Here is a 25,623-nt window from a genome sequence, read left to right on the forward strand (position 1 = left end):
ACCAATCCTGCTCAAACTCTTTCAAAAAATAGAGGAAAAAAGAACACTACTTTATTATTAAGCTAACATCATGCTGATACCAAAACCAAGTAAAGATTCCGTAAGAAAGGAAACATACAGGTCAACCTCCCTAATGAAAATAGATGCAGAAAATCTCAACAAAACAGCAAATCAAATCCAGTAACACCTTGAAAGAATTATACATCATGACCAAGTGTGGTTTAAACCAGGAATGCAAAGGTGGTTCAACACAAGAGAAGCAATCAGTGTAATACAGCACATTAACAGTCAAAAGGGAAAAAAACCATGTGATTATCTTGATTGATGCTGAAAAATCATTTAGTAAAATTCAACATTCATTTCTGATAAAAACACTTCAAAATGTAGGACTCAAAGGAAAATCCTCAATACTATAAAGGGTATATATGAAAACCCCATAACCAGCATCATACTCAATGGTGAGAGAATGAAAACTTTTCCCCTAAGATTGGGAACAAGACAAGGATGCCTTCTGTCACCACTATTATTCAACATTGTATAAGAAGTTCTAGCTCTAGCAAACAGGCAGGAAAAAGAAATAAAAGACATCCAAATCAGAAAGAAAGAAGTAAAACTTTCATTATTTCCACATGACATGATACTATACTAGGAAAATCCTGAGTAATCTATGACAAAGCTTCTTTTTTAATACTTTTATTAATAAAATAACATACAAACATTCTTAACATACAAACAGTCCATACGTGGTATGCAATCAGTGGCTCACAATATCATCTCAAAGTTGTGTATTCATCACCACAATAATGTTTTTTTGAACATTTGCATCACTCCAAAAAAGAACTCATACATCCCATACCCCTCACCCCTCCCTCTCATTGATCACTAATATTTCCATCTACCCAATTTATTTTAACCTTTGTTCTCCCTATTATACGTTTATTTTCTATCTGTATTTTTTACTTTTTTGCCCATACCCTGGATAAAAGAGCATCAGACATAAGGTTTTCAGAATCACACAGTCACATTGCAAAAGTTATATCATTGTACATTCATCTTCAAGAAAAAAGGCTACTGGAACACAGCTCTACAGTTCAGGAACTTTCCTCTAGCCACTTTAATACACCGTAAACTAAAAAGAGGATATCAATATATTGCGTAAGAATAACCTCCAGACAACCTCTCAACTCTGTTTGAAATCTCTCAGCCACTGAAACTTTATTTGTCTCACTTCTCTCTTCCCCTTTTGGTCAAGAAGGTTTTCTCAATCCCTTGATGCTGGGTCCCATCTCATCCCGGGATTTCTCTTCCATGTTGCCAGGGAGGCTCATACACCTGGGAGTCATGTCCCACATAAGGAGGAAAGGCAGTGAGTTCACTTGTCGTGTCGACTTAGAGAGAGAGGCCACATCTGAGCAACAAAAGAGGTTCTCTGGGGGTGACCCTTAGGCCTAATTTTAAGTAGGCTTAGCCTATCCTTTCAGGAATAAATTTCATAGGGGCGACCCCCAAGACCAAGGGCTCGGCCTACTGATTTGGTTGTCCCCACTGCTTGCTAGAATATCAGAAATTCTCCAAATGTTGAAGCTGAATATTTCCCCATTTCTCCCCATCTCCCCAAGGGGACTTTGCAAATACTTTTTTTGGCATGGATAGGCACAGGGAATCAAACCTGGGTATCCGGCATGGCAGGCAAGTATTCTACCACTGAACCACTGACGCACTGCCCAATACTTCTTTATTCACTGTCCAAATCTGTCTGGGATTTATCGGAGCATCACACTAACCTGGACAAATTAGCAAAATCTCATGCCCTTTCCAAGATTCCATGTACTTTATGGTGTTATACTAAATTGACCATACAAGTAAAATTAGTAAATGCATTACCCAAAATATTAATTTCACACCAAATAAACATCTCTTCCTTTAGTCTCACACAGAAGTTGAAGTTTTAAAATATGGACGATATCATCCTTTACCAAGTCTTCTGTTAAACCTTAGTCCTATCCTGATCAGCTTCATTCATGTCTCTACTCAATGTCTGATTACTTTTTCTACTTTTTAAACAGTTCCCTATATAGGGTACTGCTGACTTTTGTAGCTGCAGAGCTCTAACTCTGAGGCTCAGGTATCACATAAATACCTTAAGTTTCTGGGAAAGACCATGTTATATACAAACAGCTCAGTATCTCAGAATTTAGAATTAACAGTTACACTTCCTGAATATATATGACTGCTATAAGAGCTTACAATCCAGGACCCTTTACAATAACCCCCAAACTGGTAACTCATGCTCTCAACTTCAGTTTACCGAATTTTTATATTATAGTTAGTATGACAAAGCTTCTTGAGTTAATAAATTCAGCAAAGTGGCAGGATATAAGATTAATGTGTAAAAATCAGTAATGCTTCTATACACAAGCAATGACCTAACTGGAGAGTCAATTAAGGAAAAAAATGCCATTCAAAATAGCTAGGGATGTAAAGGACCTGTACATAGAAAACTACCTAACATTGCTAAAAGAAATCAAAGAAGATCTAAACAGGTGGAAAGACATTCTCTGCTGATAGATAAGAAGGCTAAATGTAGTTAAGATGTCAATTCTACCCAAACTGATCTACAGAGTCAACACAATATCAATCAAAATTCCAGCAACCTACTTCGATGACTTGGAAAAGCTTGTTATGAAATTCATTTAGAAAGGAAAGAGACCTCAAATAGCTAAAGATATCCTGAACAAAAAGAATGAAGTGGGAGAACTGACACTTCCTTATTTTAAAGCTTATTATAAAGCCACAGTGGTCAAAACAGCATGGTACTGGCACAAAGATGGTAGTAATGACCAATGTAATTGAATTAAAAGCGCAGAAACAGACAACCAAATCTATGATCAACTGATCTTTAATAAGGCCCACATATTCATTGATCTGGGACAAAATAGTCTTTTCAGTAAGTGGGCCTGGGAGAACTGGGTATCAATAGCCAAAAGAATGAAAGAGGACCCTTACCTCACACACTATACAAAAATTTACTCAAGGTAGATCAAAGGCCTAAATATAAGAACCAGTACCATAAAATGCTTAGAAGAAGATATAGGGAAACATTTTCAAGACCTAGTAAATAGGAGGTAGCTTCCTATATTTTACACCTAAAGCAAAAGCAATGAAACAAAAAATAGATAAATGGGGGTGGGGGGAGGCAGGGGGTAAGGGAAGTTCAGTGGTAGAATTCTCGCCTGCCATGAGGGAAACCCAGGTTCTATTCCTGATCCATGCACTTCCCAAAAAACAAACAAACAAGCAAACAACAACAAACAAAAAAAAAAATCAGCAAAATGTTGCTGCAATAATGGGATACTCACATAGAAAAAATAATGAAATATGACCTTGCCATACAGCATACAAAAAAAAAAAAATAGACAACTGGGAATTCCTCAAAATCAAATGCCTTTGTGCCTCAAAGACTTTGTTAAAAAGGTGAAGAGGCAGCCAACTTAATGAGAGAAAATAGTTGAAAATCACGTATCAGATAAGGGTTTGATATCCTGTATACATAAAGAAATCATACAACTCAATAACCAAAGAACAAGAAGCCAATTATAAAATGGACTAAGGATATGAAGAGACATTTTTTTCTGAAGAACAAACACAGATAGCTAAAAAGCAAATGAAGAGATATTCATTTTCATTAGCCGTAAGGAAAATGCAGATCAAGACTACAATGAGATACCGTCTCAGAGCTATAAGGATGACTGCTATTAAACAAACAGGAAATTACAAATGCTGGAGAGAATGTGGAGAAATCGGGACACTTATGCACTGCTGGTGGGAATATATAATGGTGCAGCCACTATGGAAAACAGTTTGTAATTCTTAAGAAAACTAAAATCAAGTTGCCCTATGACCTGGCAATACCACTACTTGATATATACCCAGAAGAGCTGAATGCAGAGACACAAACAAACATTTGCACACCAATTTTCATAGAACATTATTAACAATTGCCAAAAGAAGGGAAACAATCCAAGTGCCCAACAACAGATGAGTGGATGAACAAAATGTAGTATATACATACAACGGAATACCATGCAGCAGTAAGACAAAATGTCATCCCGAAGCACATGACAAGATGGATAAACCTAGAAGACATGAGCTGAGTGAAATAAACCAGACACAAAAGGATAGATACTGTATAAATTCAGTTTTATGACGTTGTTAAAGGTAACAGAGGCTTATGAAACAGAATATAGGGGACCTAGAGATACATGGAAGCTAGAGATGGCTGAACAGTTAGTTAACGAGGTTGAACTTAAATGTAGGGGAATGGATAGAAGTGAAGGCAGTACTTCAGTGGGTCTATAAGTTTCCATAATGAAGGTGAACATGATTGAAGGGGTTGTATAGAGCCATGTATCCCATCTATTAATACTATAAAGATAAATAACTTCTTGTGTGAACTAGTTCAAAGGTATGGATCTTGTATAAAAAATAAATAATATTGAGGTATTAGGGGAAAATTACTATTGCATGCTATGGGCTATGTTTGCCAACAGTAAGATGGTAATACTAGGGGTAAATAATTCAGGGGGAAAGATAAGAGCTCAGGGGAGGTTTGGATTTTCTATTTGGTGAGGGTATGTTTATTGGTTATATTTCTCTTGCGAGCAAGGAAAACTGTCTAAAATTGAGAGTGTTGATGATTATAACAGTAAGTGAGGATAATATGAGAATGTACTGCTGACTTGGACATTACACATGATGCCCAAAGGATGGGGTGACTGAAGGATACAGTGACTGAGAAGTGGAATGGCAAACTGTTGTGTATACATATGATTGACTATTGTGTTGCTACAGAAAGGAATGAATTCATGAGGCATGCACCAATGTGAATGAACTTTGGGGACATTACGTGATATAAAATAAGCCAGAAACAAAAGAGTAAATATGGCATGGTCTCATTTAGAAATACTTTTAAGAAAATTGGGGCCTAGATTTTAAGCTCTTACAGCAACCACATTTAGTCCAGAGTTGTAATTGTTATTCTAGATTTTGAGATGCTGTGATATATATATATAACCTGGTATTTTTCTGGAACTTTCAGTACTGGTGTGACACCTAAGACTCAGAGTAGCAGTTCTACAGGTCTGAAGGTCAGTATGGTTATGTACAACAAACGTTAAGGAAACTGAAAGGGAGATCGGACTTCAATTAGAGATAAGAACAAAATTGATCGGGTGGGAACCCCTTACAGGAGTAAAAAGGACATTGTATGTATTTTAGAACTTCACCTACTCTATGAGACCAAAGCAAGAGAAGTTTGTTTTGTTCAAAACCTAAATTTTTTGTAGCACAAAATCTAATACAACCTGTCAGGATAGATGATTTAAACAACCCAAACACATGGAGCCCAGAATAGGAATGAGGGCCTGTAATTCAGGATAGCTTAATGTGATGCCCAGATACATTCCAGAGTATGTTTAGCAGATAATTAAAAGTATTGGCAAGTCCCTTGTGGGATGGGAGAAAAAATATGGAAGTATTAAACTTAACCACTAGGGAAAACACTACTATCTGAAACATAAGGGATTCCCAAGTTAGTAGACCAAAGCCCTGATCTCGAGGCTTGCTCTTATGAATCTTATTTATGCAGTGGAAAAGCTAAGCCTACCCAGGGTTATGCTTAAAAGTTACTTCCAGAAGACCTCTTTTGTTACTCAGATGTGGCTTCTCTCTCTCTAAGCCGAATTCTACAAGTAAAATCATTACTCTTCCCCTATATGGTACATGACATCCAGGGTGAAAGTCTCCCTGGCAACATGGGTTATGACCCCCAGGGATGAGCCTGGTCTGGCACCATAGGATTGACAATGCCTTCCTGACCAAAAAGGAGCAAAGAATTGTAACAAATAAGGTATCAATGGCTGAGAGAGTTCAAACAGAGTCCAGAGGCTAATCTGGAGGCTACTCTTACGCAAGCTTCAGCTAAATATTGCTATTTATTATAGTTTGCCAAACCCCAACCAAAACAATTCCTGGCAGTGCTAAAGAACACCTAGGCCTTTATCTGAGAGTCTACAAAGGTTCCATGCAGTAGGGTAACTTTCCAGAAAGCTATACCTTTCAGATAGGTTCCCAGGCCAGATAAGTTCTGAAACCCAGAGAGGCCAGCCTCTTCAGAACATCACCTAGTTCCATCCACTTATCATTTATTATAGACAGCCCTTTCTAATATGAAAAAGTTAGAATGGCATCAGCCCAAATACCCCAAAAGATTGGGAGAAAGATCAAAAGAGAAGGTGGAATTATAACAGAGAAAATAGGACTTAACAGATGAGTATGAGTATGACTGCTGAATCATTATATTGATATTTCTTTGAGGCTCCAGTGTCTTGGAGCAGCTAGAAGGAAAAACCTAAAATTGTGGAACTAACCTATACCAAGCTCTGAAATCTGTCCTATAGCTAATTGTTGTGATATGCTTTAAAATTTATTGCTTTTTTGCATATATGCTGTTTTGCACAATTAAAAAAATCAAAACAAAGGACTGTACAATATAAATAGAGAGCCAATGGGCTATAGTTAAAAGTACAATTAAATTATATTCTTTCATCAATTGTAATAAATGTACAACACTATTGCAAGGTGTTAAGAATGGGGCAGGGGCAGGGTATGTCATAACCCTGTAATTTCTGACTGATTTTTGTGTAAACCTACAATGTCTTTGATAATAATTTAATAATACTTTAAGGATTAAACCCAAATTCTAGGGCTGAATTTTTTAAATCAAAAAATGATTATAATATAACAAACTTTTTGTCAATTAGCGTGACTAACATGAAATCTTGATGAATCAAAAAATCAACCCTAAAGTTGCAAGTGGAAATCACAATTGCTTTTTCTCTTCTATGAGAACTTAAGAAAAGGAAGCAAGGGATAATAATATAATGCTCCCATCCAAAAGAAAATGAAAAGACTCAGTTATCCCTTTCCATGTTTGTTCACATGCTAAGAATAGAAAACACTAAACAGAATTCTTAGACCTCTTACTACCCAAGTACACATACTCATGTGGGTGAAATTTAGGCTTTGGATGTTGTTGTATAAGAGGACACTGGGGTTATATGATTGAAATAATCATAATAATTGTGTGTGTGTGTGTGTATATATGCAATATTGTCCTCCATCAAAATGAAAATATTTTCTCTCCACTTTCCAAATCATTAAGTCAATATTGGTTTATATCTCTGGCCTGGGGATTCCTTCAGATGGATTCCTTTCAGCTCTAAGGGGTAACTCCTTAAGGAACATCTAGGCTCCCTTTGGAAATAGGGTATCTGTGAAGAGCTAGAAATTTGTCAGGCTGGTAACAGAGGTAAAACGAGAGATCACCTGTTACAATCTTCCCTCCTTTCTCCCTCCCCCATTCCTTCCTTCCTATTTTTTTGTAATGTTGTTAGTACGGTGGCAACCATAGAGTAGAAATTAAACTCCAGGATTTTGCAAAACTGAACACTTCAATAGGGAGCAAAACCAACCTGGACTGATTAATCTACAACAAAATGTACCACCTGTGTAAATTTTGCAAGTTACTTAACTTCCCCAAGCCTTTGTGTCTCATCTAAAATTAGGGTGGTAATCTTTATCTTCACCAGGTTATGAAAAATACATGTGCTAAAGTCTAGTGCCTGACAGAGACCTTTGTTCCTTTCTGTCAGAATACTGATTAGCTAATTAGAATACACCACAATTTGCCAAGGACTTCTCAAGTATCCTGGCTTCCAATGCTGTGCTCTCAGCTGGCTAGGTGCTAGTTTTGATCTGCAGCAAAATATTAGCTATTGCTATTCATCCCAACTACTACTAACTTACATGTATTTCTATCACAAAAATTCATTTCATCCCACCTTGTATTTCTCAAGGCACTTCAAATATGTACTGTTGTATTTGCTAGATGTTTTCTCAAGAAACATTCACTTTTATTTAGATCTTAAATCAAAATTAATATTAAAAAAACCAAACCAGACTTCCCCCAGCCCTTCATGACCTCTCCATAAGTCAGCAAAAGCGGTACAGAAGAGGATTGCTGGAGAATGTTATGAAACCTGCTGACCTAACACTTTACTGTCTCCTGCTGATCATCAACCTGGTTCTGTCTGCTATTCAGAAATTATTATAATCCCTTTCTCACTTTCTCAGGAGAATAACCCTTACAGCACTTATTTCAAACCTTCTCCCATTTCCTTAAAGCAATCAATGCCTGCTCTACTTTTGCTACTCTCAACATCAACTCTCAGAGGACAACCCCTGCATTATGGAAAAGCACTACTTAATATGCATTACCTCTGATGTGACTTCGTTTACTTCAAGATGACAAGATTCTGAAATCCATCCTCCTACTTGTCCCTCAAGCGTCCAACAAATAGGCTTTTCTCTCCTTGGCTAATGCAAACACAACACTGCTCCTGCACCAAGCCTGTCAACTTCAGAAACTGGCTACCATATTACTCTGTTGCTAATACTTTTTTCTCTCTGTGAATACATTTTCTTTACTTTCAAGCATAATTTTGTATACCCTACCTTAGAAAGGCTTTTGGTTTATTTGGTTCTTCAAGCAACCTTCTTTCTGGTGGAAAATTCTTCAGATTTCTCAACTTCTCCTGCTACCTATTTACTCTCCCTCTCATTTGTTCTTCATCACAGTCTTTCTTTGATTTCCACATCCTAACAGAAGCTGCTTGCAAAAAGTTCCATTGTCATTGTCCCTGTTCAGTCCAATAGTTTTCTAATATTTCTAGTAGCTAGTTGCTTTCTAGGTAGCTTTATGAGATCCTCTGTTCCCTTCTTTTAGGATAATGGGAAATTTCTGATTTTTGTCCTATTTCCTCTTTTTCTCCAACATCCTAAATGAGGTGCCTCTCCACACTTCATTACTAGTTATCTATTCCATGTGTTCAGTTGTCACCTCCATGCATTCTAGACACATCCCTAAATCTGACTTCCCATACCAACAATTGTTTTTGATTCTACATTTAACAGCATGTGCAAAAAGGCAGAAAAAATTTTATTTATTTCTTTATAGATTAAAGAAATCAAAAGTAGCATGTCTGCATCAGAACCAGTTTTGATGAAAAATTAGAAAGTGTACAAATTTTGAATATCCTATATATTAATCTGACATTTTTGTCATTAGGTGATTACTTGCTAAATCCCATATAACCTCAATTTGAAATATCTTTCTGTACAGAAAAAAACAGAAATCCCACCACCGATGTCTTAAACTCACTTTTTTGTCTGCGTAGTAGGGGTCCAGGTCCTCCAGGGCCTCGGACACCATGCCCGGAGGGATGTCACCATAGATGAAGGGCAGCGGTTTGCCAGCTTCCAAGTCACTGCTTGGCTTTGGGCCTTCCTCTTCATCATCCTTCTTTTCTTCTTTGTGCTCCTTAGTTTTCCCTTCAGCAATGCGTTGTTCAATGAGGGCGAGAGACTGTTTTGTGAAGTGGACAAAGCTCTGTGGTCCTGGGGGAGGCAACATTGCCATCTTTTCATCCTGTATATTTTATTTCCCCTTCAGCTCCTTACATAAGAGGCCTATGTGGGAATAAACAGACAAAGCCTTAAATGTTTGGCTTCCAGGGATGGCACATGAAAAAAAGAAAAGGCAAAAAAAAAAAAAACCAAACAGACTTTTAATTTCAACTTCGATAAGTATTATGTTTTATAGAATGAGGGCAAATTAAATTAGCATTTGTGAACTGATGACTATGCTTCAGGCACTGTGTGGGACTGTCTTACTATCCCTGCTCTCTAACCTTCTTCATTTAAAACTTCAGACTTTAAAGTTAAAAATGGTAGCCTTCTGAAGAAATTAAATAAAAAATGTTCCTCTACTTTTCATCTGTATTCACCTTTGGCAAAATTGAACTCAACTTTACTTTTGGAAAAATCTTTATGCATTTTGCTTCTGGTTAGCACCACTCTCCAGGCTCTCCCTTTGCCTCTCAGACCATCTGATCCTCTTCTGCCTTACATCTCATAATCTTGCTCATACCCTGTTCCTTTCCAATTCGTTGACTGCCTTGGGCAGGCTCACACACTTACAATTTCATCCACACTTAAATGCAGATGAATACACAGGGGTACTCATGTCCTGGATATAACACCAACATCCAAAACTAAATAGTAATATACAAAATGACCTTTGTCCCCAAATTAAAACCAACCTCCAGCTTTTTTCCTTTAACCAATGGCAGCTTCAATGGTAGTTTCATTCTGTAAACACAGCTCCATCCTCTCTCCCCCATAGAGGAGTGGGATTTTTTTTTCTACTCTATTTTTACTCTTCTCTATTTTATTCCCTTAAAGAAAGCAAGTTCTATTAAATTTTTTCCTGCAATTTATCATGAAACAATCTCTACAGTTTATATTAGTTTTTCCTGGGTCATGTACTCATTTACCACATTAAGTCATGGTATTTTGAATTGGTTTTCTCTCAAATTAACTCCTATCTATTGCTTCATTTCTATCCACTCCAATGTTCCCTTGCCTTGCATTTCTTTTCATAGCTTTAATATTTCCACTGTTTTCATCATTATTGCTACAGACCTGCATTCTTGTTTCTCATGTAGTCTGCACTTTGGTCTAGCTTTTCCTTTATTGTCACCAACCAAGCTAAAAAAAGTCAAATCACTCGTTTTAATCTTTCATGTCAAATCTAAAATACCTGCATGGATTCCAAGGACTTTTACAGGGTTGCCTCATTCCATTATCTAAGGATAGTTTTTCACAAATTCTTAACCCTTAATATCTGCCTTAGGTAGCCACAAACAATCCATATGTTCTTTTCCTATTCAATCCTATATTATTTTTTTTATAGGCTGTATGGCGGGATCATATTTCATTATTTTTCCACGTCAGTATCCCCTTATTGTAGCACCATTTGTTGAATTTTTGTTTTGGTTGTTTTGCTTGCTTGTTATTGGGAAGTGCATAGTCTGGGAATTGAACACAGGTCTCCCACATGGCAAGTAGAATTCTACCACTGAACTACCCTTGCACCCCTCATTCATTCTTTCTTATTTATTTGTTCGTTTGTTTGGCATGGGCAGGCTCTGGGAATTGAACATGGATCTCTGGTATGGCAAGCAAGAATTGTGCCATTGAGCCACCATTGCCTGCTTCCTCCTACTTATTTTTAAATGTCCAAATCATGTTCCAACTTGTTTGAGAACTCTCATCTATTTATTGGCACATATTATATAATTCAAATTCCAAATAGATACTAATGAGGACACATATATTTATTTAAACGTTTTGCTCTTTTCTCCAAGTTTCTTAGAAACAAGATTCTGAGTTTTTTTTTTGCATGGGCAGGCTCCTGGAATCGAACCGAGGTCTCCAGCAGGCAAGAACTCTGCCACTATGCCACTGTTGCCCGCCCCATTCTGAGGTATTTAACTATAGGAAATAGCCTGAGACAGATAGTCATTTATAGGTATTTATCTTATCCCTCTTATGTCAACTCTCATTTCTCACCATTGTCAGTGTTTGTACCTATATAAAGATTGCTTTATTGTACTAGCATATAGAAGTGTTTTAGTAATACTCTTAATAAAGGAAACAAATAAAGAATTACAGTAGGGCAGAAAGATTCTTCAGGACAGAGAATTTTGAGATCAGAGACTCTTACTCTTCTTTATATCTTCAGCAGCCAACACAGCACCTGGATAATTATAAATCCCAAACAAGTGTTTGTCATTCGGCATCTGTATGACTGTGCACTGGACATTTCCATGCTGATGCTCCGAAAGCTTGGCAAGCTTAGTCTGCCCCAAACTGAAACACGACTTCTTCCCGCCTTTCCTAATCTACTCCTTTTTCTGCATTCCCTATAGATAGTCAAAGGCATTGTCTTCTATTCATCTATTCTAGATCAAAGACTGGTCCCTCTCACTGTGGGAAATCATTCTTTTCAGAACTTGTCACTTCAAGTATAGACCTGGTATGGAAGGGGACGGGGCAGAAGACAGGGCCACTCACCTGGCCAGAGAGATCAGCCCAATTGCCTTGGCAGTCAGTGGGGTCTGACAGGTTTCTGCCAGTTTCTCCTCATATTTATTGCTCTAAACCCTTCAAATTTCAGCAATAGTTACTTCATACTGCATGGCCTCATTATTTCTATATCACCTCTCATCACCTCGTTCTTGGACTACCACAATTGCTTTTACCTGGATTCATCTTTTCCCCCATCCTCAGTCACTTCCAATCTAGCAGCCAGGATGATATTTCCAAAACTCATATGCAATCACCTCTTTATCTTCTGTAAGAAGAAATCCAAACTGCTAAGTCAGGCATGTAAATAAGGAATTTCTTAATTTTTTCTACCTCCCCCACCCCAGCCCATGCCAAGTTTCCCATCTCTTACCAATCTCTCATCTACATTCTATTATTTAATCTGGAAAGGCAGCTCCTGGAGATTCCATGTTCTCTCCATCTCTGTGACTTTGGATATACTGTTACTGTTCTTTTAGATTTTCTTTTCAAACTTTAAGCATTACCTGGGTGAGTTCCTCTTAGAAGCTATGTCTGACACTGGCAGATAAGATAGAGTACCCACTCCCACTTGGAGTTTCAGAATTCCTTATGAATAACCTTATGCAAAGTAGATTCTTAATGTAATATGAAGTGACAACTAATGTGCAGAATCCAGTGGGTCCCAGAAGCTTCCTCTAGAGTCTCCTCTTTTCTTGCTTCTCCTCTACCAGGGCTGGACCAGAGCATTCGGCCTAAAATGTAACTAACGTAGAATGGTAGCTTCTTTGTCCATATTATAATAACATCCAATGATGGATATAGGAATATGAACCTGAAGGATTAAAGTACATAGCACTGCCAACTAATATTCACTAAAGTGTAACATTATTATCTGAAAAGGAAAGTTTCCTTCTTATAGTCCACTAACAAAGGCTTGCTTTCCAGGTTTGCATTCCAACGAAGAGCCAGAATCAGAGGGATGGACGGCACCAACGCAAGGTGGATTTTTATGTAAAGTGAAAGGAAACTGGGAGCAGAGAGGTGATGGTACAGGAAATAATCAGCTGTACTTGGCTAAGTGGCTTCAGACTAGCTATCCACCTCAACTCTCTCTATGCCTGTCTTTATTTTTCCAAATCCATGCCTTAGAAAGGGATGCACTGCAAATCAAACAGAAAACTGTCATATTATAGTACACATGCCTATCAAATGAGATGATAATTATAGGGTGCTTTCAATAGGAATGAGGTAGGCACTATACTATGTAGAATAACTTTTTTACCCCTTTACCTTTTTCTCTTCGAGTCCATCTCAGTAAAAAGATATAATTGTGAGAAAAAATAAAAGTAAAAAAATAGGTAGAAATAGATGATGAAAAGACAAAGAAGGGGAAAAAAAGGAAAAGTTCAGGGAATAAGTAAGCTATGCCACCCACAAGTGTATCTATTAAATTATACATATTCGAAACGTAATTTTGAAAATGTATTAAAATGATATTTCAAAAGACTTGAAATCATGAGCTGAATTATAAACTTATATTTAAACTACAGAAGGAAATATGCCAAAAAATAACCATGTTTATCTCAAAGAGATCTTTTTCATGGACCTGTCAGTAGTTTCCAAGTTTTCTGTAATTAACATTTATTGTTTTATATTTAGGTAAAGAGCTGCTTTAAAAACTCCCCTTAAATATGCAGGAAGTGATAAATAGAAGAGAAAAAGCACTGTGATATAAGAAATAAGTGACCTGTTTCAATAGATGATAAACAACAATATAGACGGTGGTGTGAACTTGACCTGAAGGAGGTCGCTATATAAACAATGGTTAGCTGACAAAATTCTTCAAGCTAATCCAACATATGTATAAGTGCATGAATGCTACAAACATAGAACTCCTAAGAGGGTGCATTAAGAAGTGTCACGTTGATCCTACAGATGTTTTCTGTCTGACCACAAAGGATCTGGCGGCCACAGCCTAGAAACAAATGTCCTTTTCCAGTTTTATGCCATCATTTCAAATTTCTTATCCTAAACTTACCAATTTCTTAAGATTCAACCAAACAATTTTCTTAACCATTATCAAATGTGAAGTTTTATGCTTAACATCATCTTCCTTGATAAATTATTCTTGATATACTATAAACACTAATTTTCATGAACACATGACAAGGGAGGTAGACTTCATTTTTATAATCTTATTCACTCCTTAAATTATGGTCCAAAATAAAATACATTTCTGAGAATTTCTGAATCCATGCAAAAAAAAAATAAGCATTAAGAGATGGTGAATTTACAAGTAATATGAGAAGGAAAAATTCTAATTTTTGGATAAATGGACTTCAACTTCAAATAGAGTACTGTAGTTTTAAAATAGCAGATGATCTGATCTAGCAGTGGAGAGAGAGAGTATTAGGAAGTTTTAGTCACTAGAGAGATAACATATAACACAGTCACATTTGGAAACTATTGAAATGAGTATCTAAAAGTTAGATGTGGCAAAAATATGATAAAGTTAAAAGTGAAAATGAGATATTGGGAGAAAATAATTACAAATTATGTAAATAATTTCAACTTTTAGGGAAATTGGGAAATAGAAGCATGGAAGAAGAACCTGAACTGACAAATTCTTGAAAAAGAGAAATAGTAATAATATATAAATAAACAATACTTAACCTCTCTGTCATGGTCAGGGACATGTGTCAACTTGGCCAAGTTGTAGTACCTGTTTATCTGGTTGGGCAAGTGCTGGCCTGTCTGTCGAAATGAGGACATTTGATAGAATTAGATCATGATCACGTCAGCTGCATCCACAGCTGATTCCATTTGTAATCAGCCAAAGGGGAGTGTCTTCTGCAATGAGTGATGCTTAATCTAATCATGGGAAGCCTTTCAAGGAGGATTCAGAAGAGACAGGCTCTATTCCTACTTGGGCTAGTGAGCCTCTCCTGTGGAGTTCATCCAGAACCTCCATCGGAGTTGTCAGCTTCATGGCCTGCCCTGCGGATTTCGGACTCTGCATTCCGGCGGTCACATGAGACACTTTTATAAATTTTATATTTGCGAGCGTTCTCTGTTGATTCTGTTTCTCTAGAGAACCCTAACTAATACACCCCCTATACCCCAATATTATATACTCTTTGTGCAAGATTCATACCTTTGGAGTAGTTCATAAAATAACTTATTTATATTTGTATTGTTAATTGATGGAATACCTGGTTCTACACAACCCCTTAATCATCTTCACCTTCAATATGGCAGTATTACTTATTGACCCACTAATGAACAACCTTCACTTCTATCTATTCCCTTACATTTATGTTCAACCTCTTTAGCTAACCATTCACTCGTATCTAGCTGTCTCAGAGGAGACACGTTCCATTTCTGCTTCAGCTGGTGAGCCTCTCCTGTGGAGTTCATCCAGACCCTCCATCGGAGTCATCAGCTTCACAGCCTGCCCTGTGGATTTTGGACTCTGTGTTCCTACGGTCACGTGAGACACTTTTATAAATTTTATATTTGCAAGTGTTACCTGTTGATTCTGTTTCTCTAGAGAACCCTAACTAATACACTCGCCAGTAAGCAAAAAAAATAAAATTAAAACACTTGAAATGTATTTCAGGTGGTATACTGACAAAACTTAACGTCATTTCTAAAACGCAGTATTGGTGAGGCACACTGGCAGGAGCTAAGGAGCTTAGCAGGCTCATACAGAGTTGGAGAGGAGGCAAATCATTCAACCATTTGGGAAAGCAATCTGAAAATCTATATCTAACTTTAAAATGTGAATACCCATTTATTGAGAAATAAACTTCCTGGAATTTACCCTAAACAATTAAAAAAAAAAAGAAAAAGAAAAGAATAACAACCCTGGAAATGGTTTAATAAATGTAACTTCATAACACCTCCATTAGAAAATAAAAATGAGCTTTTTAGGTTTGCCTGTGAGCTGAGACACACCAACTTCTGGACTCGGAGTATATCAGCACACTGTGAACAGCTCCAAAGGTTGCACTTTAAGTGATACCACACACAGAGGGAGAATAAGACAAAAGATGCTATGGTCTCCTCTCTTCTTCTCCAAAGGTAACTATTGACTAAAATAAACTTTAATCTGTGAACTCATCTTCATTTAAAATGTTTTTTTTGTTTGTTTTTTTTTTTTACCAAATAAGTAATCTGGGCATGTTACTATATTAGACATTTAGAGCTGTGAAAGTAAGGAAAAAAACAGTTTTTATCTTTAAGGCACATATTTTCTAAAAAGGGATACCAATCAGACCAAATCATACAGGAAATATATACTCAGCACCAACCACATTTTGAGTCACTATAGGCTCACTATACACATGTATTGCTTTTGGTATGAGATTAATTCAGGAGAAGCTATGGCTTAGTTCTAGCCCTTAAAGGTCAAGCTCTTTATTGGTCACAAGCCTAAAAGAGAATACAATCACCATAAATATCTGACATCTTTTTTCCACCCTGGTGTAGGAACAGAGAAAGAGATATGGACATTTGGTAGGAGTTGAGTTAGCACATTAAAAAAAGAAATGTAATGATACATGCCATGGCAACAGGCAGACTCAATTATATGATAAACCCCCAAAACAGCGCTTTTTCAGAAAAGCTAAATTTGCTTCATAAATCTTAAAACAGCATTATATTACAAAATTATTACCTTTTTATGGCTTTAAACCTAGTTTGCCGCCCCTCTTTAAAACAAATAGATTTCTGGTATTGGGTTATAGTCATACAGTGTCCAAGTAACTGAAGGAGAAATTCAACCATTTTGTTCATGATTAAAGTGTATTTTGGTTGATGTAGAAATAAGAGAAATCAGGAAAATAACAATTAGCTTCAACATTCTGGGGGAGGCAGTATCTGTATTACCCATTTTGTCTACTATGATTTACTTGCTTTTTATATTTACCAGGTAATTTGATTCTAGAAGTTAGTGGCCTTTTGCAATTTTCACTACATCAGTCTGGGAAATACGGCAGTATGTACAGTTGCCATTTAAGCTTACGAGATTCTGCAACACTTTTGGAAATCAAAAAATGCAGTGGGGGGAGTACTTACTTGCTTCAGTAAACTCTGGCAAACCAATTATGGCTGAACAACTGCTGCTTTTGTACATCCTACATTCAACTGGAGGTTGCCATCTCTTTCAATAATTCTTTGACATACATCCAGGTAAACAGATATGACTTCAGATGTCCAACCATTATTTTGGCTCTTTTTATTTTTGTACCTCTTCTTTCCCTCTTTTTCTACCCTCAATCCCCTTCTGTTCATGCACACTCTCAACACACAACTACTGAATAACTATAGTATATGCAAACTCTGGGATGGGGAGGGGGGATTATCTATGTTAGTGGAAGCATACATGGAAGATATTTTCCTGATCAAGCTAAATCAAAGGAAGGCATTAAGCAACTGCTTAATAACATATGGGTCCTTGGAAAGTAAGTTGAAAAGATCCTGCTCATATTCCATCATCTTCTTCTAGTTTGGAAAAGTAAGTCTTCCTTTCATTTTGCTTGGACAGTTCTTGCTGGCACTTGAGTGTGCTTGGAAGTTCTAGCACAAGGTTGTGAGAAAGGCAAGATGGCAGAGTGGCTGGGTCACAGTGTACAACATAACTAAAAATGTAGCCTCAATCTTCTTCAATATACCAGTGATGGGACAGAACCTGTCCATAGCTACACCTTTTTTTTTTTACTTCTCCTTTATCTGCTGGTTAACTAAATAGGCCACAGGACTTTTAATCAGTCAGGCATCCATTTTACTACTTAAGATTTCTGGTGGATTAAATATTAAATGAAAAATTAAACAAGAATTATAAGAAAAATGAACATGCATATGTGATAGCAGAGAAGCCTTTTTAAACGTAACACCAATGTCACAATCCATGAGGAAAAAGAATGCCAGATTTCATCTCACAACAATGAAGTTATAATAATTTTAGAAAATGCATTTTAAAAATGGGAGAAAATTCTTACCATATACATGAGAGGTCAAGAACTACTTCTTTAATGTATAAAGATATTAAATCAGTAATAAATTTCATAATATAAAATTTGCTGAGCAAATAAAATATAAATAAACACAAGGAACTATTGTAGCCAATAAAATTAGCAAAGATTTAACAGAACTGATAACAGTTGTACTAGTTTGAAGCTATTATGTACCCCAGGAAAGCCACGTCCTTTAATCCTCATTCAATATTGCTGGGTGGGATATCATTCTGATTGTTTTCAAGGAGAAGCGACCCATCCAATCGTGGGTAGTAACTTTTGATTAGATAGTTTCCATGGAGATGTGTCTCTACCCATTCAAGGTGGGATTGCTTACTGGAGCTCTATAAGAGGGAACCATTTTGGAAAGAGCCACCAGAACAGACAGAGCCTGGGGAACCCATCGAGGAGAAAGCTAGCAGATCTTGCCACATGCCTTTCCAGCTGAGAGAAAAACTCTGAATGTCACGGGCCTTCTTGAACCAAGGTATCTTTTCCTGAATGCCTTAGATTGGACATTTTTATAGGCTTGTTTTAATTTGGACATTTTTTAGCCTTAGAACTGTGAAGTAGCAACTTAATAAATTCCCCATTTTTAAAAGCTGCTCCATTTCTGGTGTATTGCATTCTGGCTGCTTGCAAACTAGAACACCAGTCTTAATGTGAGTAGGGGGATATCACTAACCCATCTTGATGGTGGAAAGAAAAATGTGTATACAATTTTAAGGGCAATTTTACATTATTTATCAGAAGCCTTAAATATATTGATTCATTTTTACTGCCAAGTAATTTCCCTTCTAGGAATTTATCCAAAGCAATAATTATAGAGTTCTCAAACATTCATAAAGATGTTTACAGCCATGTTTTTATAATATTGAGAAACTGTAATCAATCCAAAAGTCTAGCAGCCAGGGTTCATTAAATGAAAAATGAACATATAATGGAATGCTGGGCAATTTTAAATAGTGTTTTCAAAGATATTTATTGAATTATGAAAATGTTATAATGGATAATATACAGAATATAAGTTACACACATACATGTATATTAATCCCAATTTAAAAAATATCTATAGAATGATAGTCTTAAATTAAATAAGCAATATATTTAATGATGATTCTCCCTAACTGATAGATTATGGGTTTTTATTAATTTCTTTATACTTAAATTTCTAATTTTTAACAATAAGAACATTTGCTTTGTATCAAGAAAAAAATACACTTTGAAATAACGCACTTAAAATTATTTGAACTGAATTGCTATTTAAGGAAATTCATCAAAATCTGTTCTTTTCATATTTACTTTTAAATTTTGAAAAATCAATTATTACCATCTTTTCACCTCCCAATATTACTATGAGGAGTTTTTCTTTAGAGTGGGATCACAATTTTATACATAAGAGCAATACTTTTGTATTCTCATGTCTATTTTGCCTACCCTTCATTAATCTTGTATTAGAGGATACTACTAAACATAAAAATTTGTGTTTTATCCTTGTGTCTAGCATTTATTCTAGTTAAGATAGAAATGAAAATATTTATTCTGAACTCTTATCATATCTATCTATCCATCTATTTTTTCCTCATATATCTTTCCATTCAAAGCAATGTCAGCCCCAGTTCATGACAATGGTTGTTTATCATCCTCTGACTTTCAAAATTCTACTGCAATGGCAAAGACGTAAGTAGTAAATAGTTTCATGACATCAATGAAAACCAGAGAAAGAAACTAAAAACAATTTCACAAATAACTGGGGGCCAGGTAGGAGATGGGGTACCCTTGTGAAGAGATTTGAGCAGAAGCCACAACCTGGAATACTCATCTGAGGTTAAAACCAGGAATGAAGTATTTCTACCCATCAGAGGAATCAGAGGTGGCATGTTTAGAGAGCATATGTAGAGAATACAAGGGCAGAAAGAAGTGAGAGACTGATAAAAATACCCCTGATCCCTTACCCTACTTGCACTTCTAAATTCTGAGACAATGAAAAAGCAAAGCAAGTTCTTCATAATATTAATCTTTATTTTTAATTCTCAGCATTTTAAAGCATGACTTACGTTACTCCATCCCTATTGGGTGGTCCCAGAAGGCCTATTTCTGTGTGTATTATTCCCTCCACGTTCATTGAGGCATGCAAAGTTCCTTCTCAGAGTGTCCTCTATACCACTCATCCTTCAAACCTGACAGCTCTAATGCCACCTCAGATAATCTGTTGGTAAGCAATAAGGAGGCAGAAGGAAGGTCTATTGCTACAGTAAAATAATCAAGATTTACATTTAGTCTTTGTAAGCACTTATTTTTAAAAAGCTGACCTTCCAACTTTTAGGAGCATATCACAACATTCCCCCAAAAGATAAAGATATTAAAAGAAATATGTTTATTTTTAACAGCCTAAGAACTAAAGGTCTGTTCACTTTATGAAATATGAATAGGAATGTATGACTTGAAAACAAATTTTCTCACTTTACATGGATCCGTATAGTTTTTTTTTTTTTTTTACATGGGCAGGCACCAGGAATTGAACCCTAGTCTCCAGCATGGCAGGTGAGCCTATAGTTTCTTTTTAATTTCGAGTTCCTGCAAGTTATTTAAACTATGGCTAAATTTCCAAAAATGTAAACTGGACAAAATTTTTCAGGAATAGTTCATCTATACCTAGAGATGAACTATTGTAGAGATACAATGAGAGAACTTATTGTATCCAATTAAGAACAATCCACTCTGGTTTCAGCAGCTCACAGATTAATAATAATTTGGCTTTCCCCATCATGATCCCTGTTCCACATTTCAGAGCTGTTGACTTGCACAGATAACCTCTCTGAGTCTCAATTTCCTAATTTGAAAAATGGTGCGAATAATCACCGCATGAAATAGGGATCAGTTTTTGGATGATTAAGTTTGTATAAAGCACTTAGTTGAAGGTTTTGCACATAGTAAGCAGATTAAGCATGCTCTTAATATTCCCATCTTGTGTCATCCTTTCATTTAATTTCATCATACTTAATTAAAAATTAAAATCAATTAACTACATTAAACTTGAAGATATTTAAATTTATAGGAATTTATTGGCCTTTTAAACATGAAACATATTTCAAAAATCTGTATACTATGAACAGATGTTTGGTTTAAGTCATGATGTAAGAGCAAGTTCTGGAGCTAGAATGCCTAAGACTTGAATTCTGGATAAGTTATGCACCCCTCTGGGTTTAAAAGAGTTGAACCATTTAGAATAGCACCATTTTTGTAAAAAACTTACTCAACATTAGACATTAAAATTATCCTTAGGATGAATGTTGATTGTGCATATGCTTAGATTGCTGAATTTTCCTTCTTTAAGTAAATCACCATGATTTTACCTCTGTCTCTTTTATTTTATGTGAAGATGTGCAAAAATATTTTCACTTAGCCAAAGCTACGTGAAAAAATCAAGAACTGTTACTCAGGTTTCTTCTTTTTTTATTGAATCAGTATTTCTGAACCTGTTTAAAAGTAAGTCCATTCTGGGCAGGCCACAGTGGCTCAGCAGGCAGAGTTCTCACCTGCCATGCCGGAGGCCGGGGTTCGATTCCCGGTACCTGCCCATGCCAAAAAAAAAAAAAAAAAAAGGAAATCAATTCCACCACTTGGTTCACCTTCTGAGAAGCATTTAAGGATCATTAATGGAGTCTCTAAACAGAATATAAGGAAGCTCCCTGTTCCTTCCAGGAAAGAAATAACATAGTCTCTCAAGAGTTCTATCAACTCTGGAGCCTGCAATGGTGAACATCCCATTTTGAAAACTGTATTCTTGGAGGCAAGCATTGAGGGCAGCTTTGGAGGAGGAGAGTGCTTTGGGGTACCTCACAGAACTATGAAACCCCTCACTAGGGAAACCCACTGGAAATGGGAGGTGGGGAGGACCCCCTCAGATGTTTACAGTACAAATTGTGAATTTCCCAGAAATCAATGAGTGCAGCCCATCAATTTTTACTTGAATGACTGAAAGAGATAAAAGCTGGTTGTATCCATTACCTTAGACTGGAAAAAATCTCAGTGGTCTCTATAACTTTCTTGGCTACATGGCAATTGTCTAATAGTCAAACTCTGAACTATAGTTCCCAACTGATTTATTGGTGTCAGAGTGCCAACTCTATTGTAGGATACTTGTCTGTTATGTCCATATAATTTGATAATATATACTTTGATAATAATTATTTTCAGCATACTTTTATATACAAAAAATTTTATAAGCAAATTCATCATTTTCTTAAAAACACGTCCTATAAAACTCCTTTAAAGCACAAGCTCCATTTGACAACTTTTATCATCTCCTTCAGAAATCAAGTAATGTTTGAATTTCTTGTTTCTCTAAGGGTAATCAAAATGGCTAAGAAATGATGTTTCCCTACTTGAAGAAGCAGGAGAATAGGTACCTATACAATAATCTCAGGCTTTGCTTTGCATCATCCATCACTATGTCTCTTACGCGTAGATAACTTAAATTCTATTTATATAAAATCAAAATTAGTCAAGTAAACCATTTTGAAGATCTGCCAAAATCTGGATGTAATGAGGTCAGTTCTAAATTATTTAAGACAGTAGACAAATTAAAAAATAAGTAAAGTAGAATGGTTTAATGTTGTCAAATGAAAACTTCTTTGAAAAAGTCACTTTTCTGAAAAGAGATAGTGATAGTTTCCCCAAAGGTAAGATTTTGGCTGGGATGTTCTTTTTTTAATGCATTCTCAGGGCACCATAGAATCCATACATGAGCACTTTAAAAATGTAAAGAGGGAAAAAAAATGTAAAGAGAAATCACATTTAACATCAATAGTGATGTCATGTTGGTAATATGTTCCCTTATCTGATGTGATGAATGGTATTTTGTTTGTGTGGTTATTCCCCCAAAAATGTATAACCTCAATCTGATCATGAGAAAAACATCAGACAAATCCCAAATCAGGAATATTCTACAAAGTGCCTGGCTAGTACTCTTCCAAATTGCCAAGGTCATCAAAAACAAGGAAAGTATAAGAATTTGCCACAGTCAAAGAGGAGCCTAAGGAGACATGATGTGGCCCTGATCTAGGAAAAAGACAGTATATAAAAACTAAGGAAATCTGAAGAAAGTATACACCTTAATTAATAATTATGTATCTGTATGGTTTCATTAATTATGACAAATATGCTATAACATAAGATGTTAATAATAAGGGAAATTGGGTCTGGGGTATAGGAGAATTCTCTGTACTATCTTCTCAATGTTTCTATAATCTAAAACTATTCTAAAATAATTTTATTAAAATAAGAAATCATAGATATAGAATTAAATTAATATTTAAATTTAAGACTAGCTCAGTAAATTGAGTTAATCAAATAATATATTGTTATTGTCTATACTATCTCTAATTTACCTAAGTGATAACAGACTTAAGTATTTGAATTACCTTTAATTAAACAGGTTATAATTAATACATATAAAAATTGTTCTACACAGTACAAAATAGCATTGCTTTTATCAGTAAGAAATCTGTTAGAAATGCTGACCAATTTTTTTGAACCATTATATTTGGGAGGATAATTTTCCATAAATGCGCTCTCTTGGGTCATGAATGAGCTTACAACTTATAAACACAGAACCAGACTGGAGTCTCAATGTCTGAGTCCTAATTAAACTTTACAGTCATTATGATTCAACAGGCTAAAAAATATATCCATCTATAAGTGATTCTGTGTCTGTTTTCTTTTAGATAAGGACAATGTAACTCACTTGATAGTGTTAAGCATTCTAAACTAAACCAAAGTTGTTAAATTAAAGCTTTGTCCCATATCAGTCTTAATGACTCTGTTAAGGATACAGGGAGTGCTCTTTACATTTCTGTGGTACTTTGGGAACTGCAGATAACACAAAGATAAAACAGAAACCTATTTGGCTCAGAAATTCTTATTTTACTGCCACCTGAATACTTCATAATATCATTGAGATAAGACAACAGATAGCGCCATCCTGGGGATATATTTAAACACAGCTTATATAAATCACAAAGGCCCCTTTGCCATTACAGCATTTTCTTTTCAACTTGGGCAGGCACTGAGAATCGCGCCCGGGTCTCCGGCATGGCAGATGAGAACTCTGCCTGCTGAGCCACCGTGGCCTGCCTGCCATCACAGCATTTTCAAATTATACGTTCAGTGACATCCCTTTCTCAACTTTTGTACATAACCTCTCAAATCCTATTATAAAAGGGAAAGGGATCATGAAGAGATAGGACAGGTAATGCTTACTTCCAAAATGAACTCTTGACATCTAATGACATAAAGCTCTCTTCCATTCTAACTGAAACTTTTCAGATGGTTCTGAAAGCTCAGCTCTACATCTTGGCACCAGAGGAATTATTCGGGTCCTTTCCATATTCAGCCTCAGTAGAGGAAAGAACACTAAAGTTATAGAAATCCTATATGTCAGCAACAAGGACAATGAAGGTGAAACATTCCAAGATGAACTGAAGTGCTGGTGAGTCACTGGACAGCTTTATAATTTAGATAAGAAAGTGTAAGGTACTAGACGAATGAGTTTGGAAATATTGGGCAGAAAAAATAATTTGATTCCACTCGTATCTGCTTCCTAAATTGTAATTAAAGGAATTCTCAATAGTTTTATAGATATCTAAACACCTGATAACATCATTGGAGGAATTGGAAGATGGCTCCATTCCAGATGTAAGGGATATGCTTATAAATTTGGTTCCATCCTGAGCAGGAAAACCATAGCATTTACATTTCAATCCAGGCCTTTTTGTCAAGGAGAAATGCTACACCAAACAGGCATGCCAGGACAACAGGCATGAAGAACTGAGATTGTTCTGGGTTAGCTGAGATGTATATTTATGTCACTTTTGAGAGGTCCCTGGGAAAACTGCCAACAGTACCTAAGATCCTGACACTGCTATATAACACTTTTAGCTTTCTATGGAGTGTATGAGATTAATTGTCTTGATCTTTGTACTTTATTGAGTTATGTCACAGTCACTCTGTGCCTATCTGAAAGGTATTTTATGGCTGCACAATGATATTAAAGTAAACAGAAGCAGAACTCATGCTTAGGTTTAAATCCAGATACATGAGCTGTTACATAAAATATGATGGCAAAAACTTCAATTAAAATAAGAGAAACTGTCAGATTAGAATGAAAAATAAAAAACCCAAAATGACAGCCTATAGACTGCTTAAAAGAGACTCAAAGCTCTGACCTCTGCACCCCGATAACCACAACCCGTATGCACCACACACGTGCTTGCATCCTGCTCACATACCTGCAAAGACTGCCCTCCCCCCCCCCCCCCGCCAACCTACCAGGCTCTGCCTCCATGTCCCACACACTGCACACTCCAAGGCCCACCCAGGCTGCACTCTGCTCTGAAAGCCCTGTGCCATCCCTAGCACAGAACCGTGCAGGCACCAGTGTACTGCTCCAGTCCTGCACTTGGCATTGAACGGAAACCTGACACTGAGCTACCATGTCCTGCCCCATGTCCTGCCACATGGCTGCATGCAAATACAAAACTCTAGACTACTGAAGGAAATCAACTTCCAAAGT

The 25,623-nt window shown here is 36.3% G+C and overlaps 1 protein-coding gene across 2 annotated transcripts in view; it reads right to left on the reverse strand.

Annotated features, from left to right (window-relative positions):
• The window catches only part of SCN9A (sodium voltage-gated channel alpha subunit 9), a 180,572-nt gene that overhangs the window by 96,772 nt on the left and 58,177 nt on the right, over positions 1 to 25,623 (reverse strand). For both annotated transcript variants that reach the window (XM_077154056.1, XM_077154055.1), the window contains exon 2: positions 9,281 to 9,588. In XM_077154056.1, the coding sequence (XP_077010171.1) occupies positions 9,281 to 9,538 (258 nt within the window). In that variant the 5' untranslated portion in view covers positions 9,539 to 9,588. The remainder of the gene's footprint in view (positions 1 to 9,280; positions 9,589 to 25,623) is intronic.

This window comes from Tamandua tetradactyla, chromosome 3 (genome assembly GCF_023851605.1).
Source record: "Tamandua tetradactyla isolate mTamTet1 chromosome 3, mTamTet1.pri, whole genome shotgun sequence".
NCBI classification, from domain to species: Eukaryota; Metazoa; Chordata; class Mammalia; order Pilosa; family Myrmecophagidae; genus Tamandua; species Tamandua tetradactyla.